The 13,019-nt window shown below is 35.9% G+C and overlaps 2 protein-coding genes across 4 annotated transcripts; one reads left to right on the top strand and one right to left on the bottom strand.

Moving 5' to 3' along the window:
* Positions 1 to 617: 617 nt before the first annotated feature.
* On the bottom strand, positions 618 to 6,440 carry poli (polymerase (DNA directed) iota). Of its 2 annotated transcripts, XM_082170796.1 has the most exons (10): positions 6,237 to 6,440; positions 5,975 to 6,097; positions 5,542 to 5,706; positions 4,757 to 4,900; positions 4,293 to 4,526; positions 4,032 to 4,210; positions 3,147 to 3,238; positions 2,916 to 3,049; positions 2,594 to 2,796; positions 618 to 1,727 (listed from the first exon to the last, which is right to left on the bottom strand). In XM_082170796.1, the coding sequence occupies exons 1-10, from the start codon at positions 6,304 to 6,306 to the stop codon at positions 915 to 917; spliced, it is 2,157 nt and encodes a 718-aa protein (XP_082026922.1). In that variant the 5' UTR covers positions 6,307 to 6,440; the 3' UTR covers positions 618 to 914. The 2 variants fall into 2 exon arrangements, with proteins under 2 accessions (XP_082026922.1, XP_082026923.1); XM_082170797.1 differs by lacking the exons at positions 5,542 to 5,706; positions 5,975 to 6,097; positions 6,237 to 6,440 and adding an exon at positions 5,234 to 5,514 and having other exon boundaries at positions 4,757 to 5,093.
* Positions 6,441 to 6,839: 399 nt separating this feature from the next.
* On the top strand, positions 6,840 to 12,586 carry pgam5 (PGAM family member 5, serine/threonine protein phosphatase, mitochondrial). Of its 2 annotated transcripts, none has more exons than XM_082170381.1 (6): positions 6,840 to 7,291; positions 8,684 to 8,856; positions 8,950 to 9,075; positions 9,755 to 9,843; positions 10,194 to 10,324; positions 11,781 to 12,586. In XM_082170381.1, the coding sequence occupies exons 1-6, from the start codon at positions 7,095 to 7,097 to the stop codon at positions 11,929 to 11,931; spliced, it is 867 nt and encodes a 288-aa protein (XP_082026507.1). In that variant the 5' UTR covers positions 6,840 to 7,094; the 3' UTR covers positions 11,932 to 12,586. The 2 variants fall into 2 exon arrangements, with proteins under 2 accessions (XP_082026507.1, XP_082026506.1); XM_082170380.1 differs by having other exon boundaries at positions 10,191 to 10,324.
* The last annotated feature ends 433 nt before the right edge of the window (positions 12,587 to 13,019 follow it).

Raw genomic sequence — 13,019 nt, 5'->3', positions numbered from 1 at the left:
TAAAAGATACAGAATAAAATTAAAAGCTTCATAAAAACCATGAATGCAAAAAAGGATACGGTTTTTCAAAATAATGTTTACATTGGATAAGTAACATAAGATGATTCAAAAAACCTTTTCATTTTCAAGGATCCCACTTTAACCCCGGATTTACAGACAAGGTTTAGCTAAGCATAATCCCAGACTAAAATGCATGTTTGAGCTGTTTTAACTAAAGCAACTTGCACTGACTTAAAATATGTCAGTGCCATTGTTTTGTCTCAAAAGACGCACACCGGTAATGTTTTTTTTCTATGGCACATTTATAAAAGCTACTTAAATGTCCTGATTAAACCTGATCTAAGCCCTTTCTGTGAAACCAAACTATTTTAAATTGTAATAATACTTAATATTGTTTTTACTGTATTTGAGATAAAGTAAATGCAGCCTTTGTGAGCATACTTCTTTAAAAAACTAATTTACCTACATTACCAACCCCAAACTTTTGAACAGTACAGTATTTTAATATTGCAACTTATAAATATAACAATATTACAAATATTATACACTATTATTATAAGTATACTGTATGTAAACAGTATTCAGCTCTTGCGTATACAATGACTTAATCAAAATGGTTATTTAAAGACATATATGGTTTATTAACAAAATAAAACATATATCTGACATCCTTAAAGTAATATTTCACAGAAAAATGAAAATTATGTCATGATTTACATAATTGTTCCAAACAAGGATGACCTTGTTTCCCAGCATCCCCTGGGAGTGTCATACATGTTTGACATCAGGGCGAGTAAATCATGACAGAATTGACATATTTCTGTACTATTGATTACAAAGATATGGTTTATATAGTTATTTTGAACATTCATAAAAAAATCTGATTTTATAAACAGACGTTAGTGTTTCTGCCCTCAGTTGGGTTTGAAGTATTTCAGTATGTTGTTGCACTGGCTGCCTTTAGCAGCGTTCTTCTTGTCTTTGGCATTGGAGGTTTTATGCGAGTGTTTGGACGGGATTTTGAGGACTGGTTTCTGCTGTTTCCACTCTGTCAGTAACTCCCTTTGCACATCAGCAGGAAGTTGTGAGAATACATAAGGGTCCACATCTGGAGGGATATCTGATTGAGGTGTCTGAGTGGTGGGTGGGATATCATGACTTTCTGTGTCTTTGATGAGCCCAGAATGTGATTCCATGGTGGACTGAGCAGATGACAAGCTCTTGTCGAGTTCATGGTTATGAGAAGCAGAATTTCTGCAATAATTCAAAGCTGGCTCACAGCGTTCAGGTGTTCTTGGTTGGTTAAAAGTCAACGTGGAATGATCCGCTGGGTCGTCTTCAAAAGATGTGTCAGCAGATCCGTAAATGAGCTCTGCAGAGTCTTTCTTTTGAAAACTGGTAATCAGCTCCATCTGAATGTGCTCAGGAAGGAGTTTGAATACTTCCGGATCGACACCTGGAGGCAGCTTGGAACACAGTGTCTCCTCTGGAACGTTGCTCATACAAGACTCTCTAATGTTCATGTTTGTAACTCGTGAGTGCTCAGAAACAGGCTGCATGGGAGATATGGGGTTGATTGAAGTTGGCTGTGTTTGTGATTCTTGGGTTGGAAATATTGACGTGTGTTCTATTGGCTTAATGCTGTTCCATGTTTTATCTTCTTTATGTAAAACATCTGCCTGAGTAAACTGGGAATTTGCTACAGACTCACAGAGATCAGGTTCCACCTAGTGACAATTCAAAAGACAGATTCTGTTAACTTTTTCTGTTTTCCAGTTATTGTTGACTTAAATCAGCATATAAAAAGTTTAATACACAACTGTCAGTTAGCAAGACCTATATATATATATATATATATATGTGTGTGTGTGTGTGTGTGTGTGTGTGTGTGCGCGCACTTTTTTAAATAAATAAAATATATAAATGCACTACTGTTCATAAGTTTGAGGTAAGCTATTAAATTAATCTAAAGTGGCAGTAAATATTTAAAATGTTAGAAAACTATTTAATTTCAAATAAATGCTGTTCTTTCACAAAAAATAAAATGATTTAGCAGTACAATGAAATTATTTAGCAGTACAATAACCTTTTAATATTGATTATAATAAGCACCAAATCAGCATATTAGAATGATTTCCGAAGGATCATGTGATACTGAAGACTGGACTAATGGCTGCTGAAAATTCAGCTTTGCACCACAAAAATAAATAATATTTTAAAATATATTAAAATAGACAAGTTATTTTAAATTGTTATATTATTTCACAATATTTTGTTTTTTACAGTATTTTTTACAGCCTCGGTGAGCATAAAAAACGTTAAAAAACAATAAAACAATCTTATACGAAATCTTATATTTTATATAAATAAATATAAAATAAAAGGTGAACAGAATTATTAAAAATTAGTCCCTAATAATTTTTTATCAAAGTTATTAAGATCTCTAAACGTTCAGAGATGGATTTGGAAAAACAGAAAGCCTTGGCATAAGTTTGGTTGAGAAATGAAGAAAGGCTTTGTTGTATTTTATAGTTAAAAATGCAGATATTTTTTGTGTTTTATCAGAACTACTAACTCTAAAATGAGGACTGACCTGCCGTTGAGATGTCATTTGTGTTGTTGTAGGAGATTTGTGTGTGAAGAAAGAGGCGATGGAGCTCTTGCTGGAGCTTTTAGCCTGCAGGTTACTAAAACACACATTCAGCAGGGTCAGATGGAACGGTTCACGTGTGTCCACCATTTTATGAAAGAGCTTCACTGACAATGACAGTAACTGGGGCACAGCCTCACTGTTTCCTAAGACAGAGAAAGGGGAATATGAATAACAACAGCACAGCACAATCATCTCTCAATAATTTGTGTACATACAGTAAAGGCATTATACAGTAAAAGCATGCAAAAGAGCAGAACTGTACCGCATGTGATCTTGATCCCGGTGTGGTTGGGTATCGGACACTGTCGGCTCTCTCGACTGAACCAGCGATTGGTGACCGTGTATCGGCGAATCGTTAGTCTGAATGTGTGTGGCTGTCTGCCGTCTTTGTGCATCCTGCAGATCATTTAAACAGAGAAACAAACTACAGACATGCCAAACAAAAGTCTATTGTGTTTTACTTTACTCTGATATTGTAAAATGTAGTTTTTACCTCTCAGTCAGGCTTGTGAGTAGTTCCTCAGTTTTTTTCACAACTTCCTCTAGTGTTGAAATTTTCTTGAACGAGTCCTCGTCGCTGAGAGACTGAAATATATCATTTATTTTACAGATGATTTTATCTTTCGTGCTGCATCATTCTTGCATTGTTTGAGGATCAGAGCTTGTAAAAATTGTTATGCTTCACAAATATTTGGATATACTATCGTTCATAGGTACGATTTCCTTTAAAGAAATTAATACTTTTATTCACCATGGATGCATTAAATTCATCAAAAGACACAGTTAAGACATTTATATTGATAATGTTGCAAAAAAAATGTATTAAAAAAAATATGCTGTTATTTTGACCTTTTTATTCATTCAAGAATCCTGAAAAATCACAGTTTCCACAAAAATATTAAGCAGCACAACTGTTTTCAAAATTTTGATCAGCAAATGATCATATTAGAATGATTTCTGAAGGATCATGCTACACTGAAGCCTGGAGTAATGATGCTGAAAATGTAGCTTTGAAATCAAAGGAATAAATTACATTTAAAATATATTGAAATAGGAAACAGTTATTTTGAATTGTAATATTTCAAAATAAGATTGTTTCTACTGTATTTTGTAATGTACAATATTTTTTGAGTAAGCTAGAGTGATAAAGAAGCTCAAAAGTTCAAGTAAGAAATCTAGCTTACTCTTGACACTGGCATTATGGTATTGCAATTATTGTTGGCTCTTGTATAGTAAATGGAGGATAAAAGTTTCTGCCTAAATGACTACATGTAAAATGTAATGTAATTTATAAACAAAGCACCGATTACACCCTCAGAAGATAAAATTGCAAGATCAAGACTACGCCTGATGGATCTACAATAATAATGGAGAATACCTGAGGAGGACCCGCAGACGTGACTGGAGACTCATCAATGCCACAGGCGAGGTTTTGAATTCTTTTAGCGTTCACTTCACCAAACTCCTTCACCAGATCAGGCAGAGGAAATAACTGTAGATCTCTCACACTGACCAGACCCAGAGCCTTTAGCTTCTCACGTGTCTTGTAACCAATCCCTGTAAACACAGCCAATGTTTACAGAATATAAACAGTATATATGGCATGAGATGGGTGAGCTTACTGTATGTGTCATCTTACCAGGCACTCTGATAAGTCCTGTAAGGCTGCTCATGAGCTCAGCAGTGCTGTACGGCAGGAGGGTGGTTTGCTGGTTGGGTTTAAAGGTGCCGGACACCAGCTTGGCCAAGAGTTTGTTGCTAGCGATGCCTGCACAGCCTGTTAGTCCCAGCATGCTGAAGATGGCATGTCTCATCTCAGCTGCTATCACAGAGCCTACAGCCAGTCGAGCGTTCTCCTCATCAACTGCCACACCTGAAGATGAGCATGAGGATTTATAATGACCGGAAATCTCTAGCAATTCTCCCATTTAACATGAAAAACAACAAGAAAAAGGGCATGCTGAATTCTTCCAATTCATTAACTGCCATTTATGGGGTCTGAAACAGCAAACTTTGAATTACAAGTCTAGATTTGTAACCAATGCCCTGCAACCACTGGTTTTAAAACTGTCAGTACTTGGTTGAAGTGGCGCTCCGACTCACATTCATGTTTATATATGTGTCCACTGAAGGAGAGATCTGAAATACGGGTCTCCTTCAGTCTTCTCTCCACCATTTCTGTAACGTCCATGTAGTTTTCGTCAAAGCCCAGCCTCTCCACTAGGGGGCAGTATGACATCAGCAAGTCTTGGGCAGATAAAGTCATCGAAAAGATATTTAACTTAGCATTATGCAAATATACACTTCAGTTCAAAATATATATTTTTGATGCTTTTGACAGAAATCTCGTTTGCTCACCAACGTAGGATTTACAGTATTTAATCAAAACTACAGTAAAAACAGTAATATTGTGAAATATTATCACGATTTTAAATAACTGCTTTCTATTTTAATATATATTTTAAAATATAATTTGTTCCTGTGATGGAAAAGCAGAATTTTAGCATCATTACTCCAGTCTTCAGTGTCACATGATCCTTCAGAAATAATTTTAATATGCTGATTTGGTGCTTAAGAAACCTTTCTTATTATCAATGAAATAGAAATGATTTGTAACATTATACATTTTTTTACAGTGATTTTTGAACAATTTAGTGCGTCCTTGCTGAATAAAAGTATTTATTTCTCTTAAAAAAAACTTACTGACACCAAACTTTTGAATTGTAGTATAAAAAATATGCAAATATATAAAAAAAAAACAATCTAATTATAGTATAGTATATTCATTGTTATTATAATTATATATAATACATATATTTAATATACAAATATATACACTTTACAAACGCATAATAAAATATGTAATAGAAAATAAAGTATGATCTGACCAGTGACTTTGTAGGATATCTCTCTGTAATTGGTGAGATCTTCTCCTTTGACTAGCACCAGCTGTGGGCATTTCTCCACCGCATCAGTCACTGACATCAGCTTGGTCACGCCTTGTTCTCTCGCCACATAGTTACATGTCACAATAATGTATTTCTGCTGTATGCCTAAGGGACCAAAGATGTAGACAGAGGCAAGTATGGCATTACATATGTCAGAAGGACAGGAATGAGGTTTGAGTATTTTGATGAATTTGTAGTCAGTTTACTTATTTCTTTATTACTTGTCTGTGCACATTTGTATATTTATGATTGCATTTGTTTTGCAGAACCATTCATGTGTTTTTGTCTGTATTATCTCAGTAACTGCACCGAGACATATTTGTTGTATATTTAGTGAAAAAAATGTTTTAAAGTTTATACTCTGGTGTTTTACCAAGAGGTTTGGTTCGGAGGGCTGGATTTCGGATCATCTCAACTTGTGCATAGAAGCAGTCCAGGTCAAAATGCAGAATCACTTTTTGAGATATGGAAGTAACTCTGTTAGTCATACTTCCTTCTGAAATAATAAATCACATAAGGACAGTTAGACGCAGTCTATTCAAAGAAAAGTTTTTTTTATAGCAAACTAAAGCTGTCATGAGACATATGCTGATACTTATACACTGAAGTTCACATAGTTGTGCAGCTGAACCCACCTGTCTCCAGCATGTCTGACTCTAAGCTACGATCCCAGTCATTATTGTCTCCCTCCTCATCCGTGTCCATCTTTACTATAACGCAAGAGACAGATATGCGGGTATAGGATACGCACAAACAAAGTAAAACAACACTTTTAATCAACAACAGCAAAAGATGTCACCACCGATATCAAAACATAAACCCACTGCTCACGGGCAACATTTGCTGCCATTTTACTGCCGCCTATAGGTCTGGAGCAAAATACACAATAATATTACATTATACAAAATATAAATAATAATTTCGTTTAATTGGACAGTAAACCCGTGGTATTACCTTTTATTAGAGAGCTTTTTTCTTTTTCTTAAAGGGAATTATATAAAGTGATTCAGAAAGATTATATAAATCATAAAATAAACATTGAATCAGTTCAATATGTTTTAAAACGTATAATTAATTGAATAAAATACCATGGGTATTTACAACTTTAAAATATTAAAGTTTACTTTATTTTTTTATTTTTTCAAATAATCTCAAATTTGTATTTTGAAGGCTTTTATTTTGAAAATGGATGGCCGTTTAGTCACTGTTTTCAAAAATAAAGTCGTGACTGCTTTTGGAAGTTCTGTTTATATCACTAAACCATTTATTTGTGGAGTCCAAATACACTCTTACTCATGGTTTAGGGGAAAAAAACACATATTTATGATGGCAGGGTCTAAGTAACTGTTAATTATTTTGCTTTACGTTGTGAGAAAGGAGGAAACAGTGACACTTCCTCAGCGGAGTGATTCATAGCGACGGACTGGTGCGTCATACCGCTGAAGAGCAGCCGCTAGTTACTCTGCATTGATTTCTGTTCTGTCTTTTAAGTCATGTCGTTTCGGAAAGCGGTCAGTCTCGCGTGCGGGTTCGCCGGTGGGTCTGCGGTGCTGGTGTGCGCGGCGGTCGCGGCAGATAATCACGGGTACTTCGGAGAGCGATGCAGAATCAGAAAGACTCTGGCTGCCGTGCACGCAGCGCAGCCCTCAGCATTCCCCACTGCGAACGGATGGGATTATAATTGGGACAAGTAAGAAATAGAGGGTTATTTATTTCCGATTGATTACTATTGTATTTACATTCTACTTCCAGGATTCTGGAGGAACACCATGGCACAACCATGATGCATGTTCAGAAAACCATTAACTTAGTATTGCCAGTTAGCGTTATGGAGCGGCCTTAGGTAAAATGCCTTGATCAATGGTGATAATTAATGGATCACCCAGTTTAAAGGTTGATCTTAAATCCTTTGGCTTTGATCCAAGGTCTTTAACAACATTTGGCACTGATAAAAATGGTGTCTGATCTTATTATTGGCTCAGGAAGTTGTAGTCAGACCTAGGGTGCGTTTCCCAAAAGCATCGTTAGCCAACTAAGTTATGGTTGCAAGTTCCATTGAACTCTATGCTCTGAGTCTGAGACCATAGTTGGCTTTGGGAAACGCACCCCTGGTTAATTGTCACTAATAGTTTCTACTTCCCTAATGTGTTTACTCATAAGTTAATTTGTTAGAAAGTGTCTGCCAACTGATGTTTTCAATCTCAGATATACCCTTGTATCATGTTCAAAATCTGGGGATGAGTTTTATGGTGGGGACCCTAAAACTGGATTTAATGTAATGAATAAAAAATAAGGGAAACTATGACAAACACATCAACACTACTCACACTTTGTGTTAAACTGTGAATATTATAAACATTACTGTAGTTATTTTTAACTGATAATAAATCACACCTTGAATTCAGTGTGTGCTACTTCAAATAAAAGCTTCTGCCAAATGCATAAATGTAAATTAAAATACACTTAAGGCTAATTTACACTGCACCAAAACGCAGACAATCACCAGATTACAGGACGTCACTTCTCAGACATTACACAACCCGACAAAAGCCAAAGGAACATGTTCAATGGGAGAAAACAAGGTCTGACCAATGGCAAAATACACTAATCCTACAAAACAAACATGTCTGTTGGCATTGGTCGATGTCTTTCGGTGCTGTGGGAATTAGTCTTTAGAGGATAGTTGAGAAACTAATAAAATCTTTTTTAAAAAAAAGCTTTTATTTCGGGTCTGTGCCTTTGTGAAATATGCGGGTCAAATTGACCCTCAAGCTTCATAATCATAATAGATATCATGTGCACACATTCTATGAAAATGTTCATGAGTAAAAACAGATTAAACAGTATTTCTCAGAACTCACTCAATAATAAAAATGGGTCAGTTTGAAATACTGAGTGTTTAAATGTCTTTAAACCAATTGCACAGTCTCTAAAGAGTGTCTAATTAACTGTCAGGTTTCTCCCAGTATAACTCAACTATAGATTGCTGTAGTGTAGTGTTTGTATTTACTGCAGTAACCACCAATGTCATTGCTTACTAAATTGAGTTCAGTGGGCCTAATTTGTGTTTTGACGCTTTCAGACGTGAGCCCTCCTCTATGGTGAACGGGAAAAGAAAGGAGATTGCTGGTGACAACGGAAGTCCCGATGGAGAGAACAACAAACCCAAGGCCACGCGCTACATCTGCCTCATCCGACACTCTCAGTACAACCTCAAGGGGGAAGGAGATAAAGAGAGGATCTTGACGCCTTTAGGTACTGATCCCTCAAAATATATTAAAATGATTGAGATGCTGAGCCTAATCCATTAGAAATTACATTAGGCCAAAAAATTGTTGGTTCCCGCAGGACGTGAACAGGCTGAGCTTACAGGACAGAGATTAGCAGCGCTCGGATTGAAGTACGATGTGCTCATCCACTCCTCCATGACCAGAGCAACAGAGACAGCCAACATCATCAGCAAATACCTGCCAGGTACAGGCTCATTCTACAGTCATATTCTGATCAAATTATGATAGGATAAATCATTCAAGGCAAAATGGCTGGGATGTATTCATACTTACGCAGACAATTAACCTTTTAACAATAAATAAGGTTGTTACAATGCCAAGGTTTCAGATGAAATTCATATATTTTCTATATTATATGAATACTCGCCAAGACTGACATTTCAACATAACTTTGAATGTATTTGTTTGTTTTGAAAAAAAAAAAAAGAGTGAGAAATAACTCAATTCAATACTTATGTGCTCTGCGACAGATTGCTCTCTTCAGTCTCTTCAGGTGTAAATGTCTGTCAGAAAAGCGTGCGAATAGAAAATTAATTCTCTTTCACGTCTTATTGTGCTTTAACGGTTTAAAATTTAAACGGGCAAGCCTTAAAAATGCATAAAAAGAATAAACTTTCATGACAATGCAACACTGCAATGTCACATGACATAACTGCGATAGAGACGATAATTCCAGTTGTCAAAATGATACCAGTTTAACATCGCCATTGCCTAGAACTGACCTACCAATTTCGGTCTGTACATTTTAGCTTGAACCATTCCTGTAATGTGTGCTAATGAAATATTATGAATTGATATTTCATGTTGTAAAGTGCTGCCATTGTAGAGATTCAGGATGGTTATTTGTTTCACTTATGTTTTAGGTGTGAAGCTTGAAAGCTGTGATTTACTGCGAGAGGGTGCGCCCATAGAGCCCGTCCCACCTGTCGCTCACTGGAAACCAGAGGCAGCGGTCAGTGCAAAACACCAAGTCTTACTTAGCCCATCTGAAGGCATTATCACTCATTTGAAGTCTAAGTTCAAGTCTATGTCTTTTGTGTTCTGTTGATGACTCAGCTCATAACAGAACACACCGCTAATGTTACTGCTGGCGTACAAAACCCACACTGAAACCATCTTAAATCCCTTCATCAAACGCACATTTTGTTTCTTTAGTATTTCTCTGCTGGTCATCCTAAAGCCTGATGTCTGAAATGTTGTTGTTTGATGAGGAATGTTGAGTTTGGTTTGTCGTGGGTGCGCCGTGGAGTCCTTTCTGTCCTCACGTGGATGGTTGTGAAACTCTGTTGCTGGTTTCAGCAGTACCACGAGGACGGCGCACGGATCGAGGCAGCGTTCCGCCGGTACATCCACCGAGCCGACGCCAAGCAGAAGGAGGACAGCTTCGAGATTATCGTCTGTCATGCTAATGTCATCCGCTATTTTGTGTGCAGGTTTGTGTTCGCTTGCTACTCAGTCCAGTCTCTTTATCCTTCTTTTTGTCCTCTTGAAAGCTTTTATGAAAACCATAAATAGTCTGTCCATTAAAAAAAGTGCAATCGTAAGTATCCTCTGATCACTTTGTATTGTTATGCGCGTATGGTTGCACAAGTTTTGTGGAAGCCCATTTCTGCTACATTCATAATTCATTATGAATTTTGTGGGAGCCCATTTCTGCCTAATTCATAATTGTGAATATTTAATATACTTTTTATGTAATCATTTTAGTGCTTTCAAATTGATTAATCACGATTAATCACATCTAACAAAAGTTTTTGTTTATTTGTGTGTATATATGTTATTATATATATATATATATATATATATATATATTGTATATATATATATATATATATATGTGTGTGTGTGTGCGTGCGTGTGCGCGTGCGCAGTGTATACACACACACACACACATATATTTATTTAAATATATATATATGCATACACATATATGGGTGTGTACACACATATACATACATGTGTGTATATATGTACACACACACACACACACACACACACACACACACACACACACACACACACACACACACACACACACACACACATATATATAATGTATATGTGTGTATATATGTACATATACAGTATATATACACATATATAAACAAAAACTTCAATGTCAGATGTGATTAATTGTGATTAATCGATTTGACAGTACTAGATTATATTTACATTTTATCTTATAATTATGACTAGTATATCATAAATTCTTCTTTTTATGTCATAGTCATGATTTACCAAAGCATGATTTTTTTCTTTCCTTTTGTGCCAGAATTCATATTGAATATGTGGAATTCATAAAACAAACTCTGTTTGCAACCTTTTTATCATTGATTCTTGCTTAGTAAAACATCACGATTGCTGTTGTTCGTCCTTCTAACACTTAAACTTTAACAGTGTTAAAGAATGTTGTTAAATGTTGTGAACAGTGTTAAAGTTTAGCATATGAAAAAAGCCCATAGACTTACATTTGAATGAACTTAAGCCATATCTAGAGACCATAATATCTCAGAGACTTGGGAGTTGGGACAGTAAGAAACCGCTCAGACCCTAGCAACTGCATAGTATGTTAGTACGATTTTTAAATCATAAATTGTCATAATTTAGTAAATAAAAGCCATTTTCTACCCTGATTTGAACACTTTGTGTCTGCTGTGAGACTTCAATGCAAACGTCCATTGCTATGATTGGCTAACACCTTTGCATATGAAATAACGATTTCTGCACTCTCACGAATGCTTTCATCATAACTAACAATGCAAACACAATGTAAATAAGATTATAGCGTCATTGATTATAACGGGAGACACGTATTGTCAGTTACATGCTGAGGTCATGGTTTACACTCTTTCAAATAAAGTGTCTGTTAAAAGCATGTGTTTGTTCCAGGGCTCTGCAGTTTCCTCCCGAGGGCTGGCTGAGGATGGGCCTGAACAACGGCAGCATCACCTGGTTGACGATTCGTCCCAGCGGCCGAGTGGGCCTCCGATCGCTGGGAGACTCCGGCTTCATGCCTCCAGATAAACTCACCCGGACTTGACGTTCTCAAAGCTAGACCAGCATGGCCTCATTACATCCGAGAACTGAAGGATAACTGAGATGGACAGATGTTAGAGTTTCAAAGGGTCAAAACATTGCCGTAAATGTTCTGCTGAACGCCGTCTGAAATATGAATATGCCATTTTCGATTCTAAAAATTCCAGAATACGGAATGTGATTTCAAATTCACCACCTCATATAGCGAGTTTAATAATAATCACACATGGCTGCAGTTTAGGAGAACATTGCTGTGAAAAATGTCCTTTGCAACTCTACATTCTGTTGCTGTGGTGATCTGTTCTCCTCAAGTGTCTTGAGTGTACTAATTTTGTATTTTTTAAAACAGACAAGTTAAGGATTATTGATATTTCTCCAATTAGACACTCCTGTGCTATGCTTTGTCTGATCAATAGCTGTGATGGAAAGGTGAAAGTAACCAGCAAGTGTACTTTTTTTACGTTTATAATGAGGTGTCTTTTTCCCGGAGCATCTTGCGTGTCCGTTTGCACTGTTTACGTTTAAGATTGTTTTAGAGGCAAGGTGTGAATTTGCTAAAATGTTGAGACTCTTGCCACCGAGGATGACTCTGTATTAATGTTTGATGATTGTTTGTACACAAAGAAAACTGAAAGTAAAAATGTTTCATTGAGTTGTCATTCAGTGTTTGTGTCATACATTTAAAAAAGTCATATTTCAGTTCAAAATAAAATTGTGATGCTTAATAAATGACCTGTATGATTAGGGACCATTTTAAGACCATAAATAATTTTAGCATTTTCACATTTTTATTACCATAATACAGTAAACCAATACTAATTACATTAAATACTAAAAACAATCCTAGTCGGACACATTTTTTGTTATTTATGCAAAAGATAAATATGATGCAGACATGTCTATTTTCATAAGATGCACTACGGTTCAAAAGTTTGGTCTTTTTTTATCATTTTTTTTTCAGCAAGGTTGTATAAATTGATCAAAAGTCACAGTAAATATATTTATAATGTTACAAAAGATTTCTTCAAAGAATTCCAAAAAAGTTAGTTTTTTACAAAAATATTAAGCAGCACAACTGTTTTTAACATTGAT

The sequence above is a fragment of the Leuciscus leuciscus genome, assembly GCF_965113295.1.
Source record: "Leuciscus leuciscus genome assembly, chromosome: 5".
NCBI classification, from domain to species: domain Eukaryota; kingdom Metazoa; phylum Chordata; class Actinopteri; order Cypriniformes; family Leuciscidae; genus Leuciscus; species Leuciscus leuciscus.
The sequence above is the reverse complement of the archived record's forward strand: the minus strand, read 5'-3'. Positions and strand labels throughout refer to the sequence as shown.